Source organism: Phyllostomus discolor, chromosome 4 (assembly GCF_004126475.2).
Source record: "Phyllostomus discolor isolate MPI-MPIP mPhyDis1 chromosome 4, mPhyDis1.pri.v3, whole genome shotgun sequence".
In the NCBI taxonomy this organism is placed as follows: Eukaryota; Metazoa; Chordata; class Mammalia; order Chiroptera; family Phyllostomidae; genus Phyllostomus; species Phyllostomus discolor.
This window is the reverse complement of record NC_040906.2, coordinates 736,275-763,194: the sequence shown is the minus strand read 5'-3', so window position 1 is coordinate 763,194 and position 26,920 is coordinate 736,275. Positions and strand designations below refer to the sequence as shown.

The 26,920-nt window shown below is 68.9% G+C and overlaps 2 protein-coding genes across 3 annotated transcripts; both read left to right on the top strand.

Annotated features, from left to right (window-relative positions):
* The first annotated feature begins 1,271 nt into the window (after positions 1-1,271).
* RNPEPL1 (arginyl aminopeptidase like 1) lies at positions 1,272-14,357 on the top strand. Of its 2 annotated transcripts, XR_004902476.1 has the most exons (12): positions 1,272-1,921; positions 4,655-4,795; positions 5,236-5,387; positions 5,754-5,870; positions 6,039-6,274; positions 6,534-6,647; positions 6,973-7,085; positions 7,193-7,301; positions 8,265-8,495; positions 8,578-8,720; positions 9,132-9,469; positions 14,343-14,357. XR_004902476.1 is itself a non-coding variant. In XM_028510424.2 (11 exons), the coding sequence occupies exons 1-11, from the start codon at positions 1,391-1,393 to the stop codon at positions 9,417-9,419; spliced, it is 2,175 nt and encodes a 724-aa protein (XP_028366225.1). In that variant the 5' UTR covers positions 1,272-1,390; the 3' UTR covers positions 9,420-10,066. The 2 variants fall into 2 exon arrangements, 1 of the variants encoding a protein (XP_028366225.1); XM_028510424.2 differs by lacking the exon at positions 14,343-14,357 and having other exon boundaries at positions 9,132-10,066.
* Positions 14,358-16,249: 1,892 nt separating this feature from the next.
* Positions 16,250-26,638, top strand: CAPN10 (calpain 10). The gene is made up of 12 exons (XM_028509547.2): positions 16,250-16,566; positions 18,449-18,584; positions 19,742-19,934; positions 20,589-20,809; positions 21,902-22,043; positions 22,994-23,160; positions 23,295-23,569; positions 24,176-24,378; positions 24,490-24,745; positions 25,589-25,788; positions 25,970-26,015; positions 26,235-26,638. Exons 1-12 carry the CDS (start codon positions 16,441-16,443, stop codon positions 26,262-26,264), a joined length of 1,995 nt encoding a protein of 664 aa, XP_028365348.1. The 5' UTR covers positions 16,250-16,440; the 3' UTR covers positions 26,265-26,638.
* Positions 26,639-26,920: the final 282 nt, after the last annotated feature.

Genomic DNA, 26,920 nt, shown 5'->3' with positions numbered 1-26,920 from the left:
CTGTGTCCCCCCGCTGAGACGGCACATGGGGACCTGCCTTGGGAACGTGCCTTGTGTCCATGCACACACATCCTCCCTCGTTGCTGTCCTTCCGTCCCCCGGAGGAAGGGCAGGCCTGATCGCGTGGTTACCACAGGGACACTGAGTCCAGGAAACTCAGTGCTGCCTCAGGGGTGACGCTGAGGTCACGTGCAGGGCCTTAGTCCAGCCCTACACCTTGCTGCTGGGCAATCTCGCCAGCGGAGGGGAGGCGTGCAGGGCTCCCGGGCGCTCCCAGGGCACAGCCACTTCCCCGCAAGGCCCCTGGTTCTTACAGTCGCTGGTCACAACGTCCTGGTGGTCCCTCTCATGCTGCTGCCTCGAGGTCCGCCTGACAGTCTCTCAGGGGGCATCTTGCCTGGTCTGCTGCTGGCCCCGCAGCCCAGGGCCCCCGCACAGCGCCAGGGGCATGGGACGGGGGCAGGCAGGCAGGTTCCCTTACTGGCCCAGCAATCACCTCCTAAACCGTCCCACCTCCCAGGCCCCGCGGACCATCAGGCACCACTGTCCTGGGGAACTTCCTTCCACAACGCAACACAGCCCTGCCGCCAGCCGCCCACTGCTCTCCACACACGGACGGAGACCTCGGAACGCGCTGGGGCACCTGGAGAGCTGAACTTCTGTGAACTAGAACCTACACAGCCGCACAGCCTGGCGGCCACCGGGCCTCACAGCACAGCCCTGAGGCTCCTGAGCTCCCCCGCACCCCACAACGCCCACAGCACCGCCGCGGGTCTCACGGGGCAGTGAGGTGGGGGAAGAAGAGAACCACGACCTCGGCCCCAGTGCATTACGGCACCGAGTCCCGGGCGCTACGCTTCCCGGCTTCACAGAGGCAGCCACTGCCCCAGGGAGCTGGGGCGCAGCGTCCCTGAGGGAGCGGCGCTTCCTGGGGTCTCTGGGGCGCCGGCCAGGTAGGAAGCACACAGGGCAGGGAGGCCACTTGGCTGCCTGTTGCACGGACCCCAGGGCGCCCGGTCCTCCGAGCACAGTGTCCTCGCGGCCCCAGTCCTTGGCACGAGCCCTCTACTCCCCGTCCCACCCGACGCACAGCGCCCGGGCTCCCGACCACCCTAGTATGCGATGCACAGCGCCCGGGCCACCTGTACAGAGTTTCTCCCGCTCCCGGTTACCCCGCGCGCAGCGCCCCGGCCACCGGGTCCCGGCTCACAGCGCCCCCGGCGGCGGCCAGGCGGAGCCGGAGCGGGGCGGTGCACGGCGCGGGGCCGGGCCGGGCGGCTCCCGTCGCGACTTCCTGTTGTGCCCGCGCCCCACCGCCGCCGCCGCCCGGCACCCCTCGCCGGCTCCCCGCGGCCCGGCGCCGCCCATGGATTTCACCTAGCGCAGCGGCATGGCGGCGCAATGCTGCTGCCGCAAGGCGCCTGGCGCCGAGGCCGCGCCCGCCCGCCCGCCGCCCGAGCCGCCGCCCGCCCTGGACGTGGCCTCGGCCTCCAGCGCGCAGCTCTTCCGCCTCCGCCACCTGCAGCTGGGCCTGGAGCTGCGGCCCGAGGCGCGCGAGCTGGCCGGCTGCCTGGTGCTCGAGCTGTGCGCGCTGCGGCCCGCGCCCCGCGCGCTCGTGCTCGACACGCACCCAGCCCTGCGCCTGCACTCGGCCGCCTTCCGCCGCGCCCCCGCCGCCGCCGCCGCCGAGCAGCCCTGCGCCTTCGCCTTCGCCGCTCCCGGACCCGGGCCCGCGTCCCCGCCCCCTCTGCCCACCTTCCCCGAGGCGCCCGGCGCCGAACCCTCCTGCTGCCCGCTGGCCTTCAGGGTGGACCCGTTCACCGACTACGGCTCCTCGCTCACCGTCACGCTGCCGCCCGAGCTGCAGGCGCACCAGCCCTTCCAGGTCATCCTGCGCTACACCTCCACCGACGCCCCTGCCGTGAGTCCTGTCAGGGTGGGCCCGGGGCGGCCGGCCGGCCGGCGCGGGGTCGTCTGCAGGCAGCCTCTCCACGCGCTGCCAGGCTGACCCGAGACTGGGGCACCTGCTGGGAGCCGGCCGCTCAGCTCTGGGGGTCCTGGCCTCTCACCTGGCCTTACCCGACCTGGCGTCCTCACTGACCCCAGCTGCTGTCTGCGCAGCCCTTGGAAGCCTTGGACAGAATGAGAGCCAAGGTGCTGGCCCAGCAGCTGGCGGGGACCCCGAACGGCAGGCTGCCGAGGGAGGCTCCCCCTTTCAGGTGTGCAGAGGCAGGCGGCTGTGGGAGGCCCTCCCACACTGTGAGCCTGCCGGCACCTGGCCCTGGGGGACAGACCAGGGGCGTCACTTGTGGGAGGGCCTCCGTGTGACCTGGGCTTTGCGAGGACTTTCGGGCACCAGGTCTCTTCTCTGCAGGGGCGCAAGGGGCAGACCTCGTGGGGCAGGCAGCTGTGGGCAGGCTGGGCTCACTCTCTGGGCCTCCCGGGCAAGGCCTGGTGGGACGCAGCGGCTGAGTGGCCTCACGTCCCCAACAGACACACACAAACACTGCTGGACTTTGGGTCCGGAGCTCCCACTGCCCCAGAGGCTCTGCCAGGACAGCCGGATGGCCCTGGGCGCCCATGGGAACAGCACACATGGGACTCCGTCCCCCCTCCACACACAGACAACATGGAAGTCCCCCAGAGGTTCCATCTGTCACTGCCCGTGGCACAGAAGTGGGCAGAGTGATGGACAGGTGGGGCTGGGGCGTCCGGCTGGTAGCCCAAACTAGACACGTACCTGCAGGCTGCCCGGCTGGCCCCTGGCTGACCGTGTCGGCACCAGCTGCCAGCTCCGGTCGTCTGCAGAAGCGACAGACGTGCCTCCCGACACAACCGGAGGGTGTGCTCCTCCCTGACCTTCACGTGTGAGCCTGGAGCCCCTGTGTCTGGTTCGCCCAAACCCCTGGCCAGCTGAAGGGCAGGGTCAGGGCCCTCAGCCCACTGGGGATGGGGCCAGGCGGGCGAGGGTGGCCGTCGTCCTTGGGTTTTTTGTGGCCTGCTATGGGGCCCCCAGGTACTCGGGCAAGGAGTGGCAGCGTGGTCCCCACAGGCCGTGGGCCCCCGGAGCCGTGGGCTGGAGGACAAGGGACTGCGCCTTCCCTCAGGGTGGTGTGTGGCCTCAGTGCCCGCTGTCACACGCGAATGCCACGGGGCTTGGGGCCTAAGTCCCTCAGCCTGTCCCTGTGCCAGGTGAAGGCGAAGCTCCTGGGAGGCAGTTTGGGGTGCTGCAGTCTCTGGGGCCCATGCACCCCATTCCTGAGTCCCAGCCACCCCGCCAGGAAGGGCAGCTGTCTCCCCCCTGCAGTGTCTGGAGCCTGTCGGCCTGCGTCTCCTCTCCTGCCCATCGGCAGTGGGGCCTCCGCTCCCGGCCCTGTGCATTGGGAGTCGTGGCCACTCTGGGGCAGGGGCCTGCCTGCAGAGGGGCCTGCCCCAGCCCCTGACTCCTAGGGACAACTGTGGACCCCGTGGGTCTCTGCCAGGTGGACATGGACAGTGGGGACAGGAGGCCTGAGTTGGGTGGACCCCAAGGAGGGCTGCAGGGGGTATCCCTGAGAGGCTGTGGTGGTGGGGTTGAAGGGTGTTTGGGGCCTGTCCCCAGGGTGGGCAGATGGCTCCCTGCAACAGGTTCCACTGTGGAGCGTCTCCTTAATGCAGACTCCTGGGTCCCAGCCAGGAATCTTCTCAGGCAGGGCCCAGGAGTCCGCATTTTTTAGCAGGCTCTCAAGACAGGCCACTTGAATGTGGGGGGCCCCATGTGGTCAGCAAGATACTGCTGCGGACCCCCTGTGGTGAGGGAACAGAGGGGTGGCGGCGAAGGTGAACTTCAAGAAATCTTTTCTCCCGCTGGCAGGGGTCTGCCCCGGAGACAGCCCCACCTCCGGACGGGCAGCTGGGCGCTGGCAGCCGCTGTGGGGTCTGTCCCCAATGGTCCGGGCACGGGCCCCTGTGGCCCTCCCCGAGGACCCCATGTCCAGGCTGTCCGCTTGGAGTGCCTGGCCTCGGCTCACCGCCCACCATCCGCTGGTCTGGAGCCCCTCCCACTGTGGGAGTCCCTCCTGGCGAGGCGGTGCCATCGCCGGGGCAACCCCGGAACACTGTGCTCGCTGGTGTGAGGGTCCTCTGGGATTCCGCTTCCCCGAGTTTCCACGTGCCAGACTCCCTCTCCGGGCTGACACCAGGTGCACTGCTGGCCAGTCTGTGAGAACTGGGACTTGGGTGTCCCGATGGTGCCTCGGTTTCCCTCTGGAGGCTGGGGTGAGGGGCACAAGCTGGCTCCTGAGGCCCACCCCGAGGCCTGGAGGGAGGGCTGGCCCAGGTGATGTCATGCAGTGCCCCTCTGGGTCAGGCGCCCTGCCTGCCTGCCTGCGGGGGCGGGTCAGCAGTGGCACCCTGATGGCACCAGCAGGCAGGGCCAGGCTGTGGCCCTGGGTGAGCCTGCCCAGGCTGCCGCCTCCCAGCCTCCACCCCAGAAGCGCTGGGCCCAGCAGCCTGAGCAGGACAGCAGGCTCACGCCCCCTTCCTGCGGCCGCGCCCTCTCAGGGAGTCCTGCCCGGCTCAGGGCGTCCTGGTGTTGCTGTGAGCCACCCTGGGGTGCCCAGCCTCCCGGGAGAGGGGAGGGCATCTCCTGACACCGGCCTGCGCCCACCTGCAGATCTGGTGGCTGGACCCCGAGCTGACCTATGGCAGCGCCAAGCCCTTCGTCTTCACCCAGGGCCACTCCGTCTGCAACCGCTCCTTTTTCCCCTGCTTCGACACGCCCGCCGTCAAGTGCACCTACTCCGCCGTGGTCAAGGTCCGCCCTCCCACCTGGCCCCCCCCCTCGCCCCAGCCCCAGCGGGGCCGCCCTCCCACAGAGGGCCCACCTTCCTTGCTGGGGAGGGGGCTGCTCTGCAGGGAGAGGGCTGCCTCACCGCTGGGGCCTGGCCCCCGATGGGCAGGAGGACCCCGAGAAGAGGGGGGCTCAGACGGGGCTGCCGGTCCCGTGGTAGGGCCCAGGGCTCCTGGGCCTCGGGGCGGCAGCCCCCACCCAGGGGCCAGCGGCTTGCAGACCGCAGCTTAGCTCTGATGGGGGCAACGGGCTCCCTGACCCAGGTTGTGGGGTGCCCTGACCGGGCCGTGGGGCTCCCCTTCAGTGTGGGGTGCCCTGAGGGGGGAACGTGGGATTGCTCCATGAGCAGGGGTTTTCCTGTGCTGGACCGTGGGCCCCCTGACAGGCGGGGCTCCCTCGTGCAGGCCCCACTGGGGGTGCAGGTGCTGATGAGCGCCACCCAGAGCGCCTACGTGGAGGAGGAGGGTGTCTACCGCTTCCGCATGGAGCACCCCGTGCCCGCCTACCTCGTGGCCCTGGTGGCTGGGGACCTGCAGCCGGCAGACATCGGGCCCAGGTAGAGCCTCCTTGTCCTGCTTCCCGGGGCCCGGGCCTCAGGCTGAGGGACCCCACACCACAGGGACCGGCCCTGCCGGGCTCCTCGCACCCCATGCGCCCCCAGACCGGGCAGCCCCGGCTCCCGACCAGCCGGCACCCTCCTCAAGCCCACGCAGCTCCTTCTACTTGGAGACAAAAGGAGCCAAGCGGCCCCTCCGAGTTCCGCTGGGCCCCTGCCGCAGAAGGGCCTGCGTGGCGGCCTTGAGGGAAGCGGGGGCGGGGGCCTGGCCTTTGGCCAGGCTGGACACGGCGTGGGTGGCCCAGAGCAGAGGGAGGGCCTGGTGGGGTGCGGCAGCAGGGTGGGCTGAGCTGTGCCCCGTGACAGGAGCCGCGTGTGGGCCGAGCCGTGCCTCCTGCCCATGGCCACCAGCAAGCTGTCGGGCGCGGTGGAGCAGTGGCTGAGCGCGGCCGAGCGGCTGTACGGGCCGTACATGTGGGGCAGGTGCGTCTGGGGCACCGGGGGGAGCCCGGGCCGGCTGCACGGGGGAGGGGGCTCAGGGCGAGTCCCCGCCCTCCCGGGGGGGGAGCAGTGGGGGGCCCCCCACCTGACCCCCCGGGCGGACCCCCCCCTCACCCCCCGCCCCAGCCCCTCACAGTCTCCCTCCCGCAGGTATGACATCGTCTTCCTGCCCCCCTCCTTCCCCATCGTGGCCATGGAGAACCCCTGCCTCACCTTCGTCATCTCCTCCATCCTGGAGTGCGACGAGTTCCTGGTCATCGACGTCATCCACGAGGTGGCCCACAGCTGGTTCGGCAACGCCGTCACCAACGCCACGTGGGAGGAGATGTGGCTGAGCGAGGGCCTGGCCACCTACGCCCAGCGTCGCATCACCACCGAGACCTACGGTGCCGCCGGGCGGCCCGGGGCGGGGGCCGGGGCGGGGGGCGGGGGCTGCCCCGGCCTCGTGCCGGCTGGCACCGCTGGGACCGGCCACGGCGCCTCAGGGGAGCTGGGAGCCAGGCCAGCCTCCGGGGTGCGAGCCGCCCGCGCCTGCTCTGGGGTGTCCAGGGCGTGGCCTCCGGCCAGCTGCCCCGGGCTCCGGGCAGCCACAGCCCGCACACGGCCCTGTGCTCAGGCCCGCCTCCCGCCCCCGTGCCCGTCCAGGTGCAGCCTTCACCTGTCTGGAGACGGCCTTCCGCCTGGACGCGCTGCACAGGCAGATGAAGCTGCTGGGAGAGGACAGCCCCGTCAGCAAGCTGCAGGTCAAGCTGGAGCCAGGTACCCGCCCCCAGGCCCTGCGTCCTCGCCCCCATCTCGGCTGGAGCACCGCAAAGGCCAGGCCTGGGGCGCCCAGCCTCAGGAAGGCTCCCGAGGCCCCCTCAGCCCGTCGCCGCCTCCCGTGGGCTCTGAGTGCGGGCTGCAGTCCGTGGAGGGCCCGCCCCAGGCCCCTGGTCCGCCCCAGGCCCCTCGGCCGACCCCAGCGCCCTGCTCCCAGGGCATCTGGACAGAGGTGGGACAGCGGCCCTTGGCCCTTCCTGCTCCACCCGCGGGCCCCGCCCTCCCCGGGGAAACGGGGCGTCACCCAGGGCCGGTGTTGTTCCAGGGGTGAATCCCAGCCACCTGATGAACCTGTTCACCTACGAGAAGGGCTACTGCTTCGTCTACTACCTGTCCCAGCTCTGCGGGGACCCCCAGCGCTTCGACGACTTCCTGCGAGTGAGCGGCCCCGCCCTGAACAGGCCCCGCCCTGAACAGGCCCCGCCCAGTCCCCGGCCCCGCCCCGGCCCAGTCCCCCGCCCCCTGAGCCCGGCCCTGCCTTGCAGGCCTACGTGGAGAAGTACAAGTTCACCAGCGTGGTGGCTCAGGACCTGCTGGACTCCTTCCTGAGCTTCTTCCCGGAGCTGAAGGAGCAGAGTGTGGACTGCCGGGCAGGTGAGGCCCGCCGCCCCCGCGTGTCCTGACCAGCCTGCCAGGGGAGCGGTGGGCAGGAGGGGGTGGGGGCCCCCCGCCCCCCCTGCCCAGGATGCCACCTCCGCCGGAAAAGCCCCACAGGTTCCTCAGCCTTCCCCCAGACGTCCTTGCCACACACTGTGGCCTTGGACCGGGAGGCCGTGGAAACGGGAGCGTGTGTTTCCCAGCAGGATGGGGCCCAGGGGGCTTCCAGGAGGAGGTGGCACTTAGGCAGGGCTGACCTATTTAGGCCGTGTCAGGAGGGGGCCGTGAGAACGGCGTGTGCAGAAGGCCTGGGGCGGGGGCGGCAGGGCGGAGGAGGGTTCCTCAGAGCGGGCTGCAGCCCACTGGCCTGCTTATGCGACGCCCCGAGGGTGTCCCTGGGGGCCCGAGGGCTGAGGGGCCGGAGAAGAGACTGGGTGGTCCCACAGGTAGCAGGGGCCAAGATCTGCTGGAGGGCAGTGCTGTGTGGCTCGGCGGGCTGTGTGTGGGGACCGTAGCAGAAGATTCGTTGAGTGCACTGAGGGTTTTGGGGGTGGGCTCTGCCCGCCCCCACAGTCGCCTGGCACCGGGGCTCTGGAACAGCGGTGCCAGTCTCCTGGCATGGTGCAGAGGCACCCTCCCCGCCGGCCCCGAGGTCCAGTTTTAAATGCCCCCATCGTCTTGTACCCAGGAGAAGTGCGGGGTGGGGGTGGGGGTGTTGCTGGGGGTTGTCACCGAGAGCCCCCTGACCTCCCTGTGCCTCCGACAGAAGCCACCCTGGTGGCTGGAAGGGGCAGGGGCTGGAGCTGACCCCAGCCTTCCCGAACTGCCCCTGCCCTGGGGGCTCCCCAGCCCTGGCACAGTCACACCAGGGACACCCTCGTGCTCTGGGGCCCCCTGGGCAGGCCTGCTCGGGCAGCCCCTCCCCGTGCAGGGGGACCCCAGCATCACACCTCCCTGCAGGGCTGGAGTTTGAGCGCTGGCTCAATGCCACGGGCCCGCCGCTGGCCGAGCCGGACCTGTCTCAGGGATCCAGCCTGACCCGGCCTGTGGAGGCCCTCTTCCAGCTGTGGACCGCGGCGCCCCTGGACCAGGCGGCCGCCTCCGCCAGCTCCATTGACATCTCCAAGTGGAGGACCTTCCAGACGGCGCTGTTCCTGGACCGGCTCCTGGACGGGTCCCCGCTGCCCCAGGGTGGGTCCCACAGCGGGCGCCGGGGCCTCGCGGGTGGTGGGGGAGGGTGCGCCTGCCGGCCCTGACCCACCCCGGCCTGCAGGGGTGGTGACCAGCCTGTCTGAGTGCTACTCCGCCCTGCTGGACTCCATGAACGCCGAGATCCGCATCCGCTGGCTGCAGATCGTGGTCCGCAACGACTACTACCCCGACCTGCACCGCGTGCGGCGCTTCCTCGAGAGCCAGGTGTGGCCCCGCCCCCGCCCCGCCCCTCCCGCCCCCTCAGCTGGCCCTCTGGTCTGGCTGCTCAGGACGAGGCCCCCGGGGCGGGTACCGCATGGGAAGAGTGCAGACACCGCCGGCCCTCGCAGAAGCCACGTGCCGAGGACCGGCCCGGCAGAGTCCCAGGTCGAGGCCCTGGGTCTGGCCTGGGCACCAGGAGAACCGGGGCTTCTTGGAGGCCCAAGGGTCCCGGGCCTTCCAGGGCCGTGGCCTCTCTGCCCGCCCAGGCTCCCTGGCGAAGGGCCATCAGTGGGGGTCAGAGGCCAGCGGGGCTCTTCCCTTTGTCACCCTGGGCTCAGGGCTCAGGGCCTGCGAGCTGGTGGGAGGGGCCGGGGGAGGGGCAGCCAGTGCGACCCCGCCCCGCCCCGCCCCCAGATGTCCCGGATGTACACCATCCCGCTGTACGAGGACCTCTGCACCGGCGCCCTCAAGTCCTTCGCCCTGGAGGTCTTCTGCCAGACGCAGGGCCGGCTGCACCCCAACCTGCGCAGGACCATCCAGCAGATCCTGTCCCAGGGCCTGGGCCCCGGCGCGGAGCCCGGCGCGGAGCAGGGCGGGGCCGGAGCCGACGCCGCGGTGGACACGGACACCCCGGCCCTGCTGCTCGGGGACGAGGCCCCCAGCAGCGCCATCTCTCTCAGGGACGTCAACGTGTCCGCCTAGCCCTGACCTCTCAGACACCACGATCGTGCCTTCGGTGGCCCCGGCTGGCCGTGAGCTCCGCCCGGGCCACCCTCGCCTCTGGGGCTGCTCCCCGGGGCCTCCTCACGGCCGGCCGAGGCCCTCGGACCTGGCCCCTCGCCCACTTGCACTGCTGCCCTGGCCGGCCAGCACACGGCACGCCCTCTGGTCTCAACACTGGCTGCGGCGCCGCCCCCGGGCTGACCATGGTGACCACCACACTGTGCCTTATCGCTGCTGGGAGGCCTGGGCTGCGCTGTCCCCACAGCGGGCCTCCCACAGAGCCCTGCCCCCAGGGTGAGATGCCTCGGTCGGCCTCTGGCAGAGGGACAAGGACACAGACCTGCCCTCGGCGCGGGGGCAGGGGACGCTGAGGAGAGAATGGCCGCCCCTGGGGACGAGTCCCTGGAGAGCCTCAGCCCTGCAGGGAGCGTGGGGCCCCCAGCCAGGACGTCTGGGTCTGCCGGGGCCGGTGCTGCTGTGTCCGAGGGGCGGGGCAGGTGGAGCTGGTGCTGTGTGGGCCGCCACGCTAGGGGAGTCCCTGGGGCCCCGCGCTCAGAGCGCAGCCACTCAGGGGACCGCTGCAACAGGGTCACCGTGATTGTCCCATTAAACCTCCCCTCTGAAAACGACCGCCCGGCTTGGCCGTCCCTCCACTCGTCCTCCGCACCCACCTGGCGGCTCCCAAGTGTGGCCAGCTGCAGGCCCCGGGCCAGAGGAGGGGGTGTGGGGTGGGCCCAAGGGTCTTCCCCTGCACTCTGGCCGCTCCAGGCCATCCTGGCTGTGCCCAGAAGCCTCGGGTCTGAGACCAGCAGCAGGCTGACCTTGACCTCCCCAGCCCCTTGGCCAGGTCTCTGGGACCTCCCATCGGATCCCCAAACACCAGAGCAAAAGAGGCCACTTGTCACTCTCCCGTGGGCCCTGCTCGGTGTCAGTCTCCCTCCTCAATGAGTAAAGGAAGTGGCGAGTGGCGGGCATTTGGGGTCAGAGGGTCAAGGCAGTGCAGGGGGGGCGGCAGGGGCACCAGCACAGGTGCCGTAGAGACTGGTACAGACTGGGCTCAGAGGAGCAACGGGTGGGGCCGCATTCAGGGCGTTGCCACGAAGGACGGCTGAGCTGTGTGTGGGCTGCAGCCAAGGCAGCCACTGAGTCCCCACAGCGGCGGCGGGCTCAGGCTGGCAGCCTGGGTGCTGTGTGGTCACAGCTCCTGTACCAGGATGACACGCTCTGGTCCAAAGTGACCCAGGACCTGACCCCCTGGCCAGGCCCAGGCATGGAGGCCCCTTTCTCAAGGGGCCAGGATGTGGCAGGATCAGAAGGGCTGGAAACCCTGCATCGCCACGTCCAGCCCCCAGGCCACCAAATGCCCCAGTGACCCTTCCCTGCACTTCAGACCTCCCCTCTCCGGGAGGTGGCCCAGGCATGGCACAGGGTCTCCGTGGTCTCCAGGAACGAGGGTCCCTGTGCCTGTCCTGCACCAGGCGTGGGTGGGACCCTACCCCCACCCAGACAGTCCACCCCCATCCCCCCACCCAGGAAACAGGAACTAGGTCATTGCGACATCCTGAGGAAGGTGGACACGGGAGGTACCTCGCAGCACCCACCCCGCAGCCACCTGGAACCTTGCCAGGCAGGCACTGCAAGAGACAGTCCCCAAGTGGGCACCCCAGTCCAGGGTGCGCTGGGGCCCTTGGCTCCACCCCTGAGGGTACGTTCTCGTCCTGGCTTCTCACCCCTCTGAAGTGACGCTGGCCGAGAAGGCCTCCCGGGGGCCCCGCCACTTAGCCTCCCCCCGCCGAGGCTGTGTTCAAGTCTCCGGTCCCGGACCCTTGGTCCCGACTCTGGGCTTCTTTGGCAGTTCAGCTCTAGCAGAGCAGTGGTTTCAACACGTTCTCGGGGCCGGCTCTGCGGGCCCACAGCCCTGCGGGTCGGTCACCGCCGAGAGGGGCTCCACCCCGTGGGCCCAGGACCACCCCACACCCCGGCCAGCCTCTCCCCTCTGTGGAGAGCTCAGAAGGTGCTCCCAGCAGCCCCAGCGAAGGGGCAACACCCACGGCAATGCTGCCTGTGCCCCGCAGGTTCCGGCCGTGACTTGCCCTCTGGGGCCAGCAGGGTGCTCTCAGCCTGGGCGTCCCGGCACCCCTGGCCTTTCTCAACTCCTCTCCTCCCAGCTCGCAAACCCTGAGCGCCTCCCAGCCTGCCTCTTCCTGGTGGTGTCTTGCCCAACACAGCCTGTGGTCAGCACGTGCTGCTAATGTTTTCCAGCTTCTCTGCCAAACCGAGCTATTCGGGATGTCATCGCTTCACCAGTCATCACGGCTGTTTTCCCAAATGTTCCACGGTTGCACCACAGCTTGCCAACATTCCCGCTTCGGGTAACGGGCCCCAGGCAGCCCCCCGGGCTGGCGGCACGTGCCCCTCTCTTGTTAGGGCAGCAGCCTCCCCAGGCGGCTGCTTTCCGGACCACGCCGGCGAGGTGCACTCCGGCAGCAAACAGCTCTGGAAAGCCAATGTGTTGGAGCATGGAGCTTCAGTTGCCACTCGTGCTCCTTGTCCACCTCAGGCCGGCAGTGGGGTGGGGCGTCTTCCTGCCACCGGGTGCCCAGGGAGCCGTGCTGAGGGAGGACAGGACCCCTCCAGCGTTCCGGGCACCTGGCCACAGATACACTGGTGGTGGGACTCGTGGGGACCATGCGCCCCTTCTGTTCACCCTGGCCTCACGCAGCCACTCCCACCACGTGCACAGAAGTGGCACTGGCAGCTCCCGCAAGGGCGGGGGGCAGGATGCCGGGCCACAGCTGCATTTTCAGGACAGAAGACGGGGTACTGAGGCGGAGGAGGGTGGAGTCCGTGGAGCTGGGGGTGCAGTCCAGACAGGAGGGAGGGGCAGCAAGCTCCAGATCTGCGGGGGCCCAGGAAGGTGGGGCCCTGAGGAGATGGCGTCCTTGGGGCACGTTGGAGGGCTGAAGCCCGGGACAGGCGAGGGAGCCACAGGCTTGCGTGTGGTGTCTGCACTGCCTGCATCCTTCTGGGTCCAGGGCTCCAGATGAGGCATCCCGTGTCCCTCAGGCCATGTCCCGCACAGTCCAGGCTCGTCCTGGGTGCTTCTCTCTGGTCCCCCAACTCTTACTGGTGTAGATGCCCCTGTTCTAGGCCAGATGCCTGGGGCAGAAGCCCCGGGAACTTCAGACCCAAAGTTACAGCCCACCCTTGGGAGCAATCAGGGAAGTGTGGGGAGGGCCACACGGGCATCGCACCGACCCACACCCGAGCAGTCCGCTACTAGCAGAGGAGGAAGAGGCCTTTCAGCCCCGGGCAGGGACACCTCCGCCCCACCAGGGGCGGGAAGCAGACCCTGCGGCAGGGACTGGCACGGGGACAAAGGGGGTGTGAAGGAGCTGGTCAGAGACCTGGGAAGGTTGGAAGGGGCAATTTCAAAAGATGAAGATTCAGTGAGTGCTCAGAATGAAGGCAAGACACACGGGCTGGAAGAGCAAGGCAGGTGCTCCCAGGGTCAGCAAAGGGACAAGAGGAAGCACGCAGGAGAAAGTAAGCCAGGGGATTCACTGAAGACCTGGGAGTCACAGGGAGACAGAGCCGCAGGAAGAAGTTCAGATTGATCCAGGCATCCTCACTCCCAACGGGTCCTTCCTTCCACCACCGGGGCCTCTCCCCTCCCCCACGGACCTCCCCACCTGTGGCGGCCACGCTCTGGGCACCCCGCCCGACCCAGGTGCCCATGGAGCTCTTCTCCCTGCCACACTCCCGGGCTTGGAAGAACCTGATGTTTGCTCTTAAGGCTATGTATTTTTTCCACTTTCTCTCTGTGGACCTTGAGAAAGGAAATGCTTTTCTAGGAGGGTTCCTGATGACTAAAATGAAAAGAAAAAAAAAATACCGAGCCCCTCACGCAAACCACACTTAGGAGAGCAGCCTGCGTGGAGCTGCTGCCTGCACTGTAAGCTGCTGCTCGGCTTTATAGACCGGCTCGGGATCCTATGTCAGCCAATAGGACTGAGGCCCCCCACGCCTTCTTCACCAACCAATCAGAGCAGCTCCATTCTGACCAATCAGGGATCAGGGGGCGGGGACTTCTAGCTATATAAGCCAGATCCCTGGTGGTTCGAAGAGTGAACTTTTCCTTTCCACTGGAGACAGAGTTTCTATAGCGGCGTCCGCAGTGCAAAGCTGTTTAGCCAGGGAGGGTCTTGGCTGCTGTCACAATTGAGTTGTGCACCGAATAGTTTCCTTCTTCGTCGCATCCCAAATGGGAAATTCTTGGCCGCATTGGATTGGTCCTGAGAAGTAAATGGTTGACCTCTCTAAAGAGTCAGCTGGTAAGACCCAGGGAGAAGGGAAGCCGCAGGAGAGGGGAATGGCCACTGAGCGCGGGGCTGGGCCGGGCTGTCCAGGGCAGCCCAGCATCTCAGCCGGATGTTAATGGGATCACGGCAGCATGCGAAGGTCACTACCGCCCCCACCCAGGCCCAGACAGCCTCTCTGTTTGAAAGTGAAGGAGCAAGCTGACATAAAAGGATTCCACTCTGCGGTGACCACAGCAGCACCCACGTGAGGCAGGGGCAACGCATACCCGGCACATGCTTATGTTCATGCTTATGTCACCGGACAGGGGCCTGGCCCTGAGTGAGCCCTCCTGGGGTCAGCCGTAGTGTGGGTTCTCGACTTTGTGTAGGAAAGATTTCACAACGTGAGTCCGGGTGACGGTGAGGAACCATTTATTAAAGCTGCGACAGTGAACAACGAAGGACTTAGCACAGAGGAAGCAGCAGGAGAGCCTGGGCTGGGCTGCCTTGCCTCACTGGGAAGTCAGGGAAAAGGGAGCTTTGGGGACGGGTTCAGGGGATTAGCCTGGGACCAGCTGCCTATTGCCTGAGCGTCCAGGAGACGGCTGCGTGTGAGGAAGGACGTGGGGAAAGGGAATGGTGTGCGACATGCTCCCCAGAGGGAGAGCTGGGGCTGGGTCCTTCTGTCACTGCAGCTGGTCCTGGCATCTGCCCACCCGGTTTTGCTGTGTTGGGGGGGTCCTGGGGCTGAAACACAACAGGCCTACGTGTTCCCTCTCGGGAGGTGAACTTCTGACTCTGGCTGTGAGCTGCTCAGCACCGTGTTCAACTCTGCCTCAGTCTCCCCATGCCGCTTGCCAAGGAATTTTCCTAGCTTCTCACTGTCCTGTCTCAACAGGACCGGAGTCAACGGTGGGGGTCACATGCATTGTGTTCGTAACACAACTTCGGAACACAACCATTTGGGAGCAATAGCTGGGGGGGGGCATCCTATAAGGAGCATGTATTTTTAATTTTTATAAAAATTTGTTTCCACCAAAGAGAGGATACACCTGGAAGCAAGAGCTCAACAGTCTGAGATAAGCATTTCCATATTATTTTTATAAGGGGGTTAAAAAACCAAATTTTAAACAAAAACACCCCCCCCCCCAAAAGAATGCACTCGTCCAATGGCAGCAAGCAAAGTGAACGGGGTTTGCCTGGGGTGGGAATGCTGGCTGCCCCCCCCTCACGGAGCCGCGGGTGTTCCACCGCCCTGGGCCGCCGCCTCCTCCTTTTGACGCTCCTTTTCACGTCTGTAGGATGCGGCTGAGATACCTACCTGTGGGATGTGTGACGAGCATACACACCAGCCCTCCGGGGTGGAACCCTCCTCACTTCTGCAGGATCGCCCATGGCTGCGCGTAAGGCCATCCTTCCACCACGAGTCCCGTAAGCTTCCTCAACGGACGGCCCTCAAAGCCAGTCCTTGCAATTCCACAGGGGCTCTGGGCTGTCTCGCCCGTCGCCACGCCCCTCGGGCGTTGTCTCTCTGAATAACGACTAGTCACCCAGTGCCTTCTAAGAAACTAAATCTTTCTGCACTGCTGGCTCAAAAGCTGGGCCTCTGACCTCACTGCGCCACCCCAGCCTGAAGGACCTACTTCTGAGCCAAGCAAAAGCAGCCAGAGTGAAGCAAGAAGCCTGGAGGGGCAGGGAGAGAGTAAGCCTCTGGCTGGCCGCTTTCCTTCCTGGGATCGCGCAGGAAAGGAAGGCGAAGCGCAGGTTCTGCGGCAAGAGTGAGTCCTCGAGCAGGTCCCGAAATCATTGTCCTCACCTCCCCCCAGCACCAGCGGCCACGAGCTACAGCCGCCCGTCCAGCAGGTCACCGTCCAGCCCATCGGGACCAGAAGCCCGGCCACCTGCCCTGGAGGCAGCGTCTGATCCCAGCTTGCCTTAAGCCAGCCTCCCAGGGTTGGGGGAGGCTCTCCCCGACCCCACCGCCCCGGGCCTCTCATTCCCCAGGACCTGTGGGCACAGCAACAACACCCGAGGACACCTCGCCCGGGTGGCTACTCCCCTGCCCGAGTGGGTCTCCCATTGGCTCCGCCTACACGGGCGGGCCCGCCGCCGCAGGCCGGAAGAGGAGGCTCGTCCTTGGAGGCCGCGCTGCATGCTGGGATCTGTGGTCCACGGCGCGACGTCGGCCGAGGCGGCCTCTCTGGTACCTTCGGCCCCAGAGGGCGCGAGTCCAAGCGGTTCCGACGGCTCGGCCGGACCCGCACAAGCCCAAGGACAAGACAGCCGCCGGCTTCCTCGAACTTGAACCTCGGCCTGAGCAGTTCCGGGTCCCTTTGGCCCGGAAGGAGAAGTGCAGCTCCGCGACAGCCCAGCTCGGGAGCCACGCCCCCGGGGAGCTGGGAATCCGATCCGAACTTCCTTACGCTCGGAGACGATTGGGCTGCAGTGTCATGTGACTACGTGCGCCGCGTCTGGTTGGCTGCCCCTGCGGTTACCGGGGCGACCGAGTGGCGGCGTGCGGCCGCGTAGGCGCTGTGGGTATGACGCGGTAGAGCGCCCAGCGGAGTTGGGGAGCGTCGGGCAGCCGGGGGACGGTATCCGACTCCGACTCCGACTCCGCCTCCTGCCGGGCTGTGCTCCCCCTTGGCCGCGCTCGGCCCCCAGGCGTGGGTTGCACATGGGAGCCCAGGGCGCACAAGATGCGGGCGCCGGCCAGGGAGCTGTTCCGGGACGCCGCCTTCCCAGCCTCGGACTCCTCGCTCTTCTCCAGCTTCTCCACACCGCTGGCCCAGTTCCGGGAAGACATCACGTGGAAGCGGCCCCAGGTGAGCGGCTGCGAGGTCCTGGGTCGGACCTCTGCGTGTTGTGTCCTGCTGGGGTGCAAGCGTAGAGGCTGGGCGGAACGGGGGCCGGGTCCGCGAGGTGTGGGCACCCGGCAGCAGCAGGGTCTGCGCTACTGTACTCGGGCCGGGGGGCCGGGGAGGGGGGCGGTCCCAGGCTCCCTACCGCACGTGGCAGCTCCTCCTGAAGCTTACTCTGGTGCGCCGGGCCCCGCGCTCGCGGCGCGCACTTGTGAGAGTTCGGTTCCAAAGGACAGTGAGGCGCCGCGAGAGGCGCGTGCTCATAGGCTCGGAGCCAGTGCCCCCTCCTGCGTCTGCTCCGCAGGGCATCAGCCGGGACTTGGCCCCGAGTTCGCGTGGCTCCTCTGTGTCCTGTGCTCACGGCAGCCAGGTCCTCTGATGCGCCAGTGGCAGGGCCAGGCCGAACCTGCAGAGCAGAGCCAGTTGGCTGTGCAGGTTTCTCTTCTGGACTTAGTGCACCTGCGCTTTCAGGTGTGAACGTTTTAAGGTGGCAGCTTACAGGGATGCTTTGGCCGAGAGCTACGTTGACATGTTTAGAAATGACTTGTCTGTGTGCTGAGCGGGACTGTCTGTGGGAGAAGCCTGCCTTCCCGGTGTGCTTGCCGGCAGCGCCTTTCGGGGGCAGCTCTGTCTGGAGTGGATCATCCTGGGCTCGGGAGGAAGCGGGCCAAGGCTCGGAGGGCTTTACAGGCCACACCGGAGGACTTGGGGTGAAAATGGGTCTTGGTGGCCATGGGTAGCCAGAAGAGGATGTTTTGTAGAGGAATGATTCAACTGGGTGCCAGTGTGAAGAAGCTCAGCGTTACCTGCTGGCTGGGAAACGGGTGGTCAGGACAAGAGTGTGAGCCAGCTGTGCAGTGGTCCTGGAGAAGAGCGAAGGGGCCGCAGATAACCTGATGCTGTTAGCACTTTGGTGGGTCGTAGTGACCCCTTCCCAGTAGGGGGCGAGGGTGAGGGAGGGATCCGAATGACTTCCCGGCTTCTGGCCCAGCACCTGGGTGGGGGTGGTCCCATCTGCTGTACGGTGGGGGGGGGGGGGGGGGGGGGGGCCTAGGGCTGGGTTCGTGTGCTGATCGGTGCTGTCAGGAGCAGGGGTGCAGAGCTGGGAGCGCAGGACCGTCTAAGCGGAGGCTCCATCTGGAGGCCTGGGACTGCTGGGGTCAGGGGACAGACCCCCGTTCTGGTGCTGTGGGGCGTTTGGAAAGATGAGGACACAGAGACGCCTGTTATGATTGACACATGGGGGTGGCATTGGCCAAGACGGCTGGAGACGTGGAGCTAGGGAGGCCTGTGTCTTGAGAGGGAGCGGGAGGAGGGAGCAGGGGTGCAGCCCTCCCCCGAAGGTTGTCAGCGGAGGGCCGTGGTGCTGAGGGGCGGTGTCCCCCTTGTGCCTTATGCCGGGGGACGCTGCCCACCGAGGGGGCAGAGGGAGGGCTGCCAGGAGGAGTCCAGGCAGGTCAGGCGGCTTCTGACAGAAGCAGGAGGTGAGGACGCCTGGGGAGAGGCGCAGCCCGGCAGGTGGAGCAGGTTGGCGGTGCGGGTGCAGGGCCCTCTCGGAGAGAGGGCGGGCTGTCCAGCAGGCCAGAGGGCCCCTTCGAGAGTGACCGTTAGGAATTTGAAGTGGAACGGTTTTGCAGATGAACGTTTAGCTGTTTCGAGAAGGGGGGTGGCAGCATTCATCCAGAGTTGTTGGGGGTTTTGCCAAGTGAGGAAGGTGGATGGGGGCAGGGACCCCACGATCTGAGGACGGACAGTGTGCGGAGCAGGACGGCTCCCCCGCCTGTCAGCTCGGGCCTCCGGAGGCCGGGAGACACATTGTAACTCTGGACGATGTTCTTTATTCCAGGAAATTTGTGCCGCACCCCGGATGTTTCCAGATAACCCACAGGAAGGGCAGGTGAAGCAAGGGCTGCTGGGGGACTGCTGGTTCCTGTGCGCCTGCGCCGCCCTGCAGAAGAGCCGGCACCTCCTGGACCAGGTGTCTGTCTTCCTGTCTGCTGTGCACAGGAAGGAAGTGGGGGGCTAGGCAGCTGAGCCCCTGTTCTGTGGGGCTCTACCAGGCGGCTCGACAAGGCAGTGGGGAGCTAGTGCTCGGCTCCCAGGCCCCAGGGGCGCCCTCTCCCCCAGGGGAGCTTTCCCCGGGCTCTGCGCCCCCTGCCCCCGGGCTCTCCTGTGAACTGAAAAGACAGACGAGCCAGTTTGGCTCGGAAGGGGCTGCCCAGGCAGCCTGTGCCCTGGTCTGGAATGAGCGCCCCTAGCTAGTTGGCTCTGAGCAGGTTTCGAGTATAAATTGGCCAAAGATGGTTCAAACGGTGTCTGGCGCTTGGCAGACACGGCAGGTGTAGGGGGGCTGCTCGCGCTCTGTGCCCCCCCCCCCATCCCCCACCCTGGAGCCCCCGCGGACGTCTGCCTGGCTCCTCCCCGACTGTCTCTGAGGAGGGCAGCCGCAGCAGCCCCTGGCAGTGGGGCCCCGTCCGGGCCCCCTCCCTCGGCCCAGGCCCACGCCCAGGCCGAGCACACCGCTCACTGGCTCTGGCCTCTGTCTCCCTGGCGAGGGCCCTGGAGCCGTTGTCCCGTTGTCGCTGGCTCTCGGGTTGGCGAGTGGCAGAGCCAGGACCACACGAGTCACCCAGGTGCAACCCCCACCGCCGCCGGGGTCAGAGCACCCAGCCCGGTAGCGAGCGCGTGGGTCCGGGCGCAGCAGCGGCCCGGAGCTCCCGGCTCCGGTGGGGGGGTTGCCGTGCCCAAGACGCCCTGCCCGAGACGCCCTGCCGTCTGCGGCCAGCTGTGTCGGGGGGACTGGGTCTCTGCTGATGAGAGCGTTGGTTTTTGGTTCAGGCCGGGGCCCATTGGGACAGGAGCACTTGGCGGTTGGCGTCAGACTCTGAGAGACGCTTGGCCCCCTCGCTGCGGCCCCTAAACACGTCACTGACACGTCTGTGGGCCTCCTGTCCGTGGGCTGGTTTCCCGTGGGCACGGACCCCGGGTGTGGCGTTGAGGTCGGACCCTCCGCCCGCCGAGGGGCGCCGGGGGACGGCACGGTGCGGCGCGGTCGCGCGTTGGCTGGGACGCCGGGAGGGGCCCTGCGCGCAGGCACTGGTCATCACGGTCTCCTTTCCTCCCCCGCGCGCGGCAGGTCATCCCCCCGGACAGCCGAGCTGGCGCGACGAGACGTACCGCGGCTCCTTCGCCTGCCGGGTCTGGCAGTTTGGACGCTGGGTGGAGGTGACCGTGGATGACCGTCTGCCTTGTCTTGCAGGGAGACTCTGCTTCTCCCGGTGCCAGAGAGAGGACGTGTTCTGGCTGCCGCTGCTGGAGAAGGCCTACGCCAAGTACGCGGGCCGGGGCCGGGGCCTCCCCGCCTCGGGCTGCCCCCCCACCCCCGGGCGGCAGCTCCCTTGTCGCGTCCGAGCGTGTGCTGCCCAGTCCTGGGGTGGGGCTGGCCGGGCCAGGGACAGGAGCTCTGGCTCCTGGCCCGGGGTCGCCTCTCTCCCTGCCGCCGTGCGCAGCTGGGCGTGGAGACCCGGCCTGTGTTTTCTCCCTTTCCCGTCCTCAAACCCCGGCGAGAGAGGTCTTTCCGCCCAGTTGTTCTTTGTCCCTGGGGATGGGCGGCCTCTTGCAGGCCACCGGGGAGAAAAGAGGCCACCGGGGCATTAGCCTGGTCTGTGGTGGCGCAGCCCGAGCCGCGCGAGGAGTCTGGACAGAGGCCGCTCCCTCGAGAGAGCACTTGCAGTGCCGCTGACGGCCGGGCTGACGGGCAGGCCTTTGCGCAGAGGAGGGGGCTGCTGCCTGTGCGGCAGGGGCCGGTGTCCCCGCCAGGGGCCGCGGGAGGGTGCAGCAGGGGGTCTGCGTGTGGGCAGAGGCAGCAGGGCGTGGCTGGGACACTGCGTGGCAGCCGGCGAGGGCACGGCTGCTGGGTGGCCGTGGTGAGGGTGAGGCGGCTGGGAAGAGCAGGGACTGAAGCCCACTCCCTGCCCGTCTCCCAGGGTCCATGGGTCCTACGAGCACCTGTGGGCAGGGCAGGTGGCAGATGCCCTGGTGGACCTCACGGGCGGCCTGGCGGAGAGGTGGAGCCTGAAGGACCTGGCCCGCGGCGGCGGCGGCCTGCAGGACGGGCCTGGCAGCCCGGAGCCCAGGACGTGTCGGCAGCTGCTGGGCCTCAAGCAGCGGTGTCCCATCAGCTGCTCGGTGTTCAGCCCCAGAGCAGGTGAGGCGCAGAGATGGTCCGGGAGCGTGTGGTGGCTCAGCGGGCAGCCTTCGGGGTCGGCCCCCCGAGACGGAGCCTCCTCCAGCGCTTTTCGCCAACACGCGCCTTGTGCGTCGTCCTGCGAGCGGCAGGCCCTGCTTCCGGGGTGAGGCGACCCGGCCGACGTCTCCCCCGGTCAGTGCACCTGCGCACCTGCCGTGGCTCCGTGCACCTCCCCCGAGCGCTGCAGACGGCGGTCTTCCCGGTTTCGTGCTGTTGCGAGTGACGTGGTGCTTTACACATGAAACGTCCCTGTTCAGACCCGTTTTCACAATAAGAGCTCGTGGTCTAAAACCGACCGCCGGAATAAACTGACCCGTGTTGGCAGCTACGCTGCCCTGGTGTGCATGCAGGCCGCTCCCCTGAGGGCGGGCAGACGCGGGGCTGCGGAGGTCCCCCAGAGCCCAGGGAGGTGGGGCAGGGCTGGGATGTGGGGGGGGACGGCCAGCGGGGCGGCTGCGGAGCGGGTCTGGACGAAGCCGGTGGAGGTGGTGCAGGGGTTCCTCCTCTCGGCCCTGGGCCCACCCCTCCTCCCGGGGCGGGGCTGCCCTGTCGGGCTGCTCCTGGTCGCCTGCCCCGGCCTCCGGGTGGGTGGGGTCCGTTGTCCTCAGGCCTGCGGGCCTCCCCCTGCCTGACCGCCCCCGGCTGGCCGTCCCCAGAGGCCACCCTGTCCCTCGGCGGTGACGGGCCGTTGGCAGCAGGGCTGGGAGTGGTGCTCTCGGGACCTGGTCCTGCGCCAGGAACCCTGCACGGCCACGTGGTCCGGCCAAGGCCCCTCACCCGCCCAGGCCGTGGCTGAGCCCCAAGAGGGGGATGGGCTCCGCCAGGTCCAGGTGAGCCGCAGTCCCGTCCCCCTCCCCCCGCCCCGGCCCCGGGCTGGGGCCGTGCGCTGGCTCCGGCCGCTGCCGAGCTCCCCGTCCACGGCGGCCAGGAAAGCCCCGGGGTCAGCGGGGCCGCAGCCGGTGGGCTGGGCTGGCCCCCGGGGACGGGACAGACCTGCGAGTCCATCTGCTGAGTGTGGGGCCCCGCTGTGACAGAGCTGTCCCTCGCCAGGTGCCCGGGAGCTGGGGGAGTTCCATGCCTTCATCGTCTCTGACCTGTGCGAGGTGCCGGACCAGGCCGGGCAGAGCGTCCTGCTGCTGCGCATCCACAACCCCTGGGGCCGGCGGTGCTGGCGCGGACCCTGGAGAGAGGGGTGCGTGCAGGGGTGGGGGCTGCCATTGTGGGGTGGGGTGGGGTGCGGGCCCCAAGGGGCAGCCGAGAGCCCGTGCCACAGTGTGGGGGCCTGGGCCCTGGTGCGGTGCCAGGTTCTGTGGTGGGTTTTTTTTTTTGTTTTTTTTTTTTAATTTATTTTCCTAGCTGGCGTAGCTCAGTGGATTGAGCGCGGGCTGCGAACCAAAGTGTCGCAGGTTCGATTCCCAGTCAGGGCACATACCTGGGTTGCAGGCCATGACCCCCAACAACCGCACATTGCTGTTTTTCTCTCTCTTTCTTTCTCCCTTTCCTCTCTAAAAATAAATAAGTAAAGTCTTTAAAAAATATTTTATTTTTAGAGAGAGAAGGAAGAAGAAAGAAAGGGAGAGAAACATCAGTGTGTGGTTGTCTCTCAGGCGCCCCCTACTGGGGACCTGGTCCACAACCCAGGCCTGTGCCCTGACTGGGAGTTGAACCTGCAGCTCTGTGGTTCGCAGGCCGGCGCTCCCTCGCACAGGTCTGAGTCGCCCCAGCAGGGGCCTGTGGTGGTTCCTGTGCTCGGACAGTGCTCGGCGGTCCCAGCATGGCCTGCTCGGCCCCGGGGGTTGGTCTCAGGAGGGAGCCGGTGGAGCAGCAGACACCCCGCAGGGCTGAGGGACAGGGACCTGGGGGGGCGCTCGCGCCCCGTCCTCAGCCCGGCTCTAAGACCCGTCGTGGTGGGCGAGGGCGCTGGGACAGGCCCCTTCGGTGGCCGAGGTGGAGGGCAGACCCCCCACTCAGCTCCGCCCGAGGCGACGGGCAAGCGCCCTGTCGCTGCTCCCCGACCGCCTGCTCAGCCGGCCCCGTGGCGGGAGGAGGGGTGCGGCCCCGCGCCCTCCGGTCCCCAGGCCCCGCCGCGGTGGGTGCTGTCACTCGGGGCAGAGCTGCCCGCTGACCCCAGGTCCCTTCCAGGGGCGAAGGGTGGAGCCGGGTGGAGCCGGGGGCCTCGCAGGCCCTGCTCTCCCAGCTCCAGGAGGGCGAGTTCTGGGTGGAGGAGGAGGAGTTTCTCCACGAGTTCGACGAGGTCACCATCGGCTACCCGGTCACGGAGGCCGGCCACCTGCAGAGCCTCCGCTCAGGTAATTGGCCCCCAGCCCCACGGCCTGGGCCTTCCCGGGTCAGGTCCAGCAGGCGCCGTGTGCCCCCGCGGTGGCGCCGGGCGGGGGCCGGCGTGGGAGGCGGGAGCCTGACGAGCCGTGTGCTCCTGCCCTAGAGAAGGTGCTGAGCCACGCACGGGCGCTGCCGGGGGCCTGGGTCCAGGGGCAGTCGGCGGGGGGCTGCCGCAACAACAGCAGCTTCCCCAGCAACCCCAAGTTCTGGCTGCGGGTCTCGGAGCCCAGCGAGGTGTGCATCGCCGTCCTGCAGAGGCCCCGGGGGTGCGCGGCGGGCCGGGCCGGCCGGGCCCCGGTGGGGGACGACCGTGCTGCGTGGAGCCCGGCGCGCGTCCCGGGCAGGGACTACCCGGCCGTGGGCCTGCACCTCTGGAAGGTGAGTCCGTGGGGCCGTGTCCCGCCCCCTAGGGCTGGGGTCCGGGTCGGGGGGACTGCGTGCCCGCCTTGCCCCGGCGTGTCTGGGCCGGGGGATGCAGAACCACGGCCCCTGGCGGACCAGCTAGCGGCACGCCCGTGGGCTCCCGGCGGCGGCTCTCCCCTGGGAGCCCGGGGCGGCCTCTTCCCCCTCCCGCCCCCTCAGTCCCCTCCCTGCTGGGGGGGGGGGGTGACACCTGGTCCTGAGGGGTTGTCCAGGGAGCCGCCTGTCCTGCTCCCCTGGGCACAGGAGCCTGGCCGGCGCAGGGACTCGGCGCCCGAGTGCTGCCCAGCTCGGACGGCCCACGGGGCAGTGCCCCTCCCCTTCGTGGGCGGGGCACACGTTGCCCTCCCGTCCCCCCGGGCGGTGGCTGCTGGGGGGCCTTCTCCCAGCACCCCCTGTGCCCCGGGGCCCGGTCCTGTCCGCCGTGGGTCCTCCCGGAGCGGGAGGCTGAGCGCGAGCCCCCGGGAGGCAGGTGCCCTCCTGCGTCCGCTCCCCTGAAGCAGGGCCCTGAGGCCAGAGCGGAACGGGGCGGCGCCCGGTTTCTACCCGGCCCCCTGTCCGCAGGTGGAGAAGCGGCGGGTCAGCCTGCCCCGGGTCCTGTCCGCGCCCCCCGTGGCCGGCACCGCCTGCCACGCCTACGACCGAGAGGTGCACCTGCGCTGCGAGCTGGCCGCCGGCCACTACCTGGCCGTGCCCAGCACCTTCCTGCAGGGCGTGCCGGGGCAGTTTCTGCTCCGCGTCTTCTCCAGTGGCAGCGTCTCCCTCAGGTGGGGGCCGGCGCGGCGTGGCGCGGGCGGGTGCGGGCCGTCCCCCGGGGCCTGCCAGGGCCTTGGTGGCCAGTCTGCGCCTCCAGCCGGCCCGTGCTCGTCTCTCGGCAGCGCCGTCAAGACGGGGGCCCAGAGCCCGGGCCCCGGAGCGGCCCTGTCGGCGGGGGAGTGGGAGACCGTGCGGCTGCGCGGCTCCTGGCGGGCCGGCCGGACGGCGGGGGGCAGCAGGAACTTCGCCTCCTTCCCCAGCAACCCCTGCTTCCCGCTCTCGGTCCCCGAGGGCCCCGGCCCCCGCTGCGTCCGCATCTCCCTGCACCAGCACTGCCCCGACGGCGACTGCCCCCCCATCGGCTTCCACGTCTTCCAGGTGAGCTCCTGGGGGCGGGGCTGGGCGGGGCCCCCCCCGGGGGGGGGGGGGCTGTGTGCACGCAGACGGTGGGGCGGGGCGTGGAGGCCTGGGCTTGGTCACTCAGGCCGCGGTGGGCTCCATGGGGCGGAAGGGAGAGGCGGCGTCCAGGGACTCAGCTGCAAGCGTGCAGTCCCCCTTCTGCCCAGAATGTGCGTGAGCCCGGGGGGCCTGCGGGAGGGGTGGGAACCACGGAGCGCCCCCGGGGGTGCTGAGGCAGGTGGAGGCCCGGGAAGGGCTGGTGCCTCGTGAGCGCCCCCCAGAGCACCCGCCGTGCAGGCCAGACACCTCAGCAGCCCTGTGGGTGGAGCGGGGCAGAGGTCAGAGACGGCAGGCCGGTGGCGTGGCCAGCGTGGCTCCCCAGCCCACGTGCCCTTGTGCTCCTGGGGGCCCCACCTCCGGCCCAGTGAGGTGAGGGGCCGGGGCCCCGGGAGGGTGACCTGGAGCCCTGTCCCGGGACCCCCGGGGCCGAGGGGCCCGTGAAGCCTGGTGTGCCGGTGACCTGAGGGGAGAGCGGGGATTTCTGACTGAGCAGATTCTGCCCCCTGGGCGGTGCTGGAGCCGCGGGGTCCACCTCCTCTCCCAGCGGAGACACCAGCGGCTTCGGAGAAAGTGCCGGTGCCACTGGGTGGCCCGGGGCCTGAGCAGGGTGGTCCCCAGGCAGGGCGGCGCAGGGGAGGGGCCCGGCACCGTGCCCACGACACCCCCACACTGCCTCGGGCCTGGGGGGCGAGCAGCTGCAGGCCGGAGGGGACGCCCCGGGGACGAGCCTCCCAGTCCGAGCCTGTGCCCCCCCCCCCCCAGGTTCCAGCGGACGGCGGGGGCCAGGGCGCCTCCCCGCTGCTGCTCCAGAAGCCCCTGGTGAGCTGCGTGCCGCATCGCCACGCCCAGGAAGTGAGCCGGGTCTGCCACCTCCCTGCGGGGGCCTACAGGGTCGTGCCCTCCACCTACCTGCCGGACACCGAGGGCGCCTTCACGGTGACCATAGCCACCCGGATAGACAGGTGGGGCTCTGGGGGCCGCCGTCCTTGGCGCCCCCCCCCCCCCCCCCCCGCCACTGTGAGCTGTCCTGATGAGATGGTGGGGGGAGGCTGGCAGTGGCCTCCTTCCCATCGGCCTGCGGGGCGTGGGCGGGTCTGGGCGCGAGGGGCGGGCCCGGGCTGACCCAGGCGACCTCTCCCACAGGCGCTCCATCCACAGCCAGGAGATGCTGGGGCAGCCCCTCCAGGAGGTACGTGGGGGGCGCGGGGGCTGCCCAGAGCCTGGGGCCTTCCTCCCTCCGCCCCTCCTGCGTCTGCGCTGCACGCTGGGCCTCGCTCTGGGACAGAAGGGCACTGGTGTGTCACCCCCACCCCCACCCCGGAGAGGCAGTGGACAGAGCTTCCCAGTCGCAGGCTCCGGGGGTGCCGCCGGGCGGCTGCTGCCCACACCTCACCTCCCCCTTCCTCAGGCCTCCTTCAGGGCGGTGATGAGGACCTGACCAACGGCCCTGCCTGCCGGCTCGGAGACGGGTCCTCCGGCGCCCGCCCGCTCACAGAGTCGTCTCGCGGAGCCACCAGCCTCAGGGTGGCCTCGGGTCCCGCGCTGGGTGGCGCATGCCCTGTGGCACCCCCCAACCCGAGAAGACCCCCGTCCAGGGGAGAGGCAGCCCGGACCAGGCGGGTGCAGCAGGGAGGGCGAGAAGAGCCCCATGTGGGCGTCCTGGTCTCTGAGCTGAGACAGCAGCCCCCAGGGGCCCTCCGGTCTTCCCTCGGGCCCGGGAGGCCCTGCAGCCGGAGGGCCAGAGTGTCACCACACACGTGTGCCCCATCCCTGGGGCATGACTTTGCAAATAAACATGAGCACCGAGAAGTCGGCGGGTGTCCTGTTCCCGCCGCTGTGGGCCGAGGCCTGCGCGCAGGAGCCGGAGGGCGAGGCAGGAAGTGGGGGCTGCCCACCATCTCCCGGCTAGGTGGCCCTGTAGTGCCCTGCCGGCTGCGCGGTTCCGGCCGTGGGGTGTGGTGGTCATTTGTCCCCGGTGCCCCGTGTGTCTCCACGTCCTTGACAGCAGCCCCCAGCTCACCTCGGCCCAGTCTGCCCGGGCGTCCGGCCGGCCGAGTGTCCCAGGCTGCGACAGGTTCCCAGGAAACGCTGCCG

What these genes read in the sequence shown, in the direction of transcription:
- CAPN10 (XM_028509547.2), top strand. Translation starts at nt 16,441, where the DNA reads ATGCGGGCGCCGGCCAGGGAGCTGTTCCGGGACGCCGCCTTCCCAGCC. An exon ending in CTGGAGAAGGCCTACGCCAA is followed by an intron (nt 19,935 to 20,588) that starts GTACGCGGGCCG and finishes CCCGTCTCCCAG; the next exon opens with GGTCCATGGGTCCTACGAGC. An exon ending in ATAGCCACCCGGATAGACAG is followed by an intron (nt 25,789 to 25,969) that starts GTGGGGCTCTGG and finishes CCTCTCCCACAG; the next exon opens with GCGCTCCATCCACAGCCAGG.
- RNPEPL1 (XM_028510424.2), top strand. Translation starts at nt 1,391, where the DNA reads ATGGCGGCGCAATGCTGCTGCCGCAAGGCGCCTGGCGCCGAGGCCGCG. An exon ending in CCTCCACCGACGCCCCTGCC is followed by an intron (nt 1,922 to 4,654) that starts GTGAGTCCTGTC and finishes GCCCACCTGCAG; the next exon opens with ATCTGGTGGCTGGACCCCGA. An exon ending in GCAGGTCAAGCTGGAGCCAG is followed by an intron (nt 6,648 to 6,972) that starts GTACCCGCCCCC and finishes GTGTTGTTCCAG; the next exon opens with GGGTGAATCCCAGCCACCTG.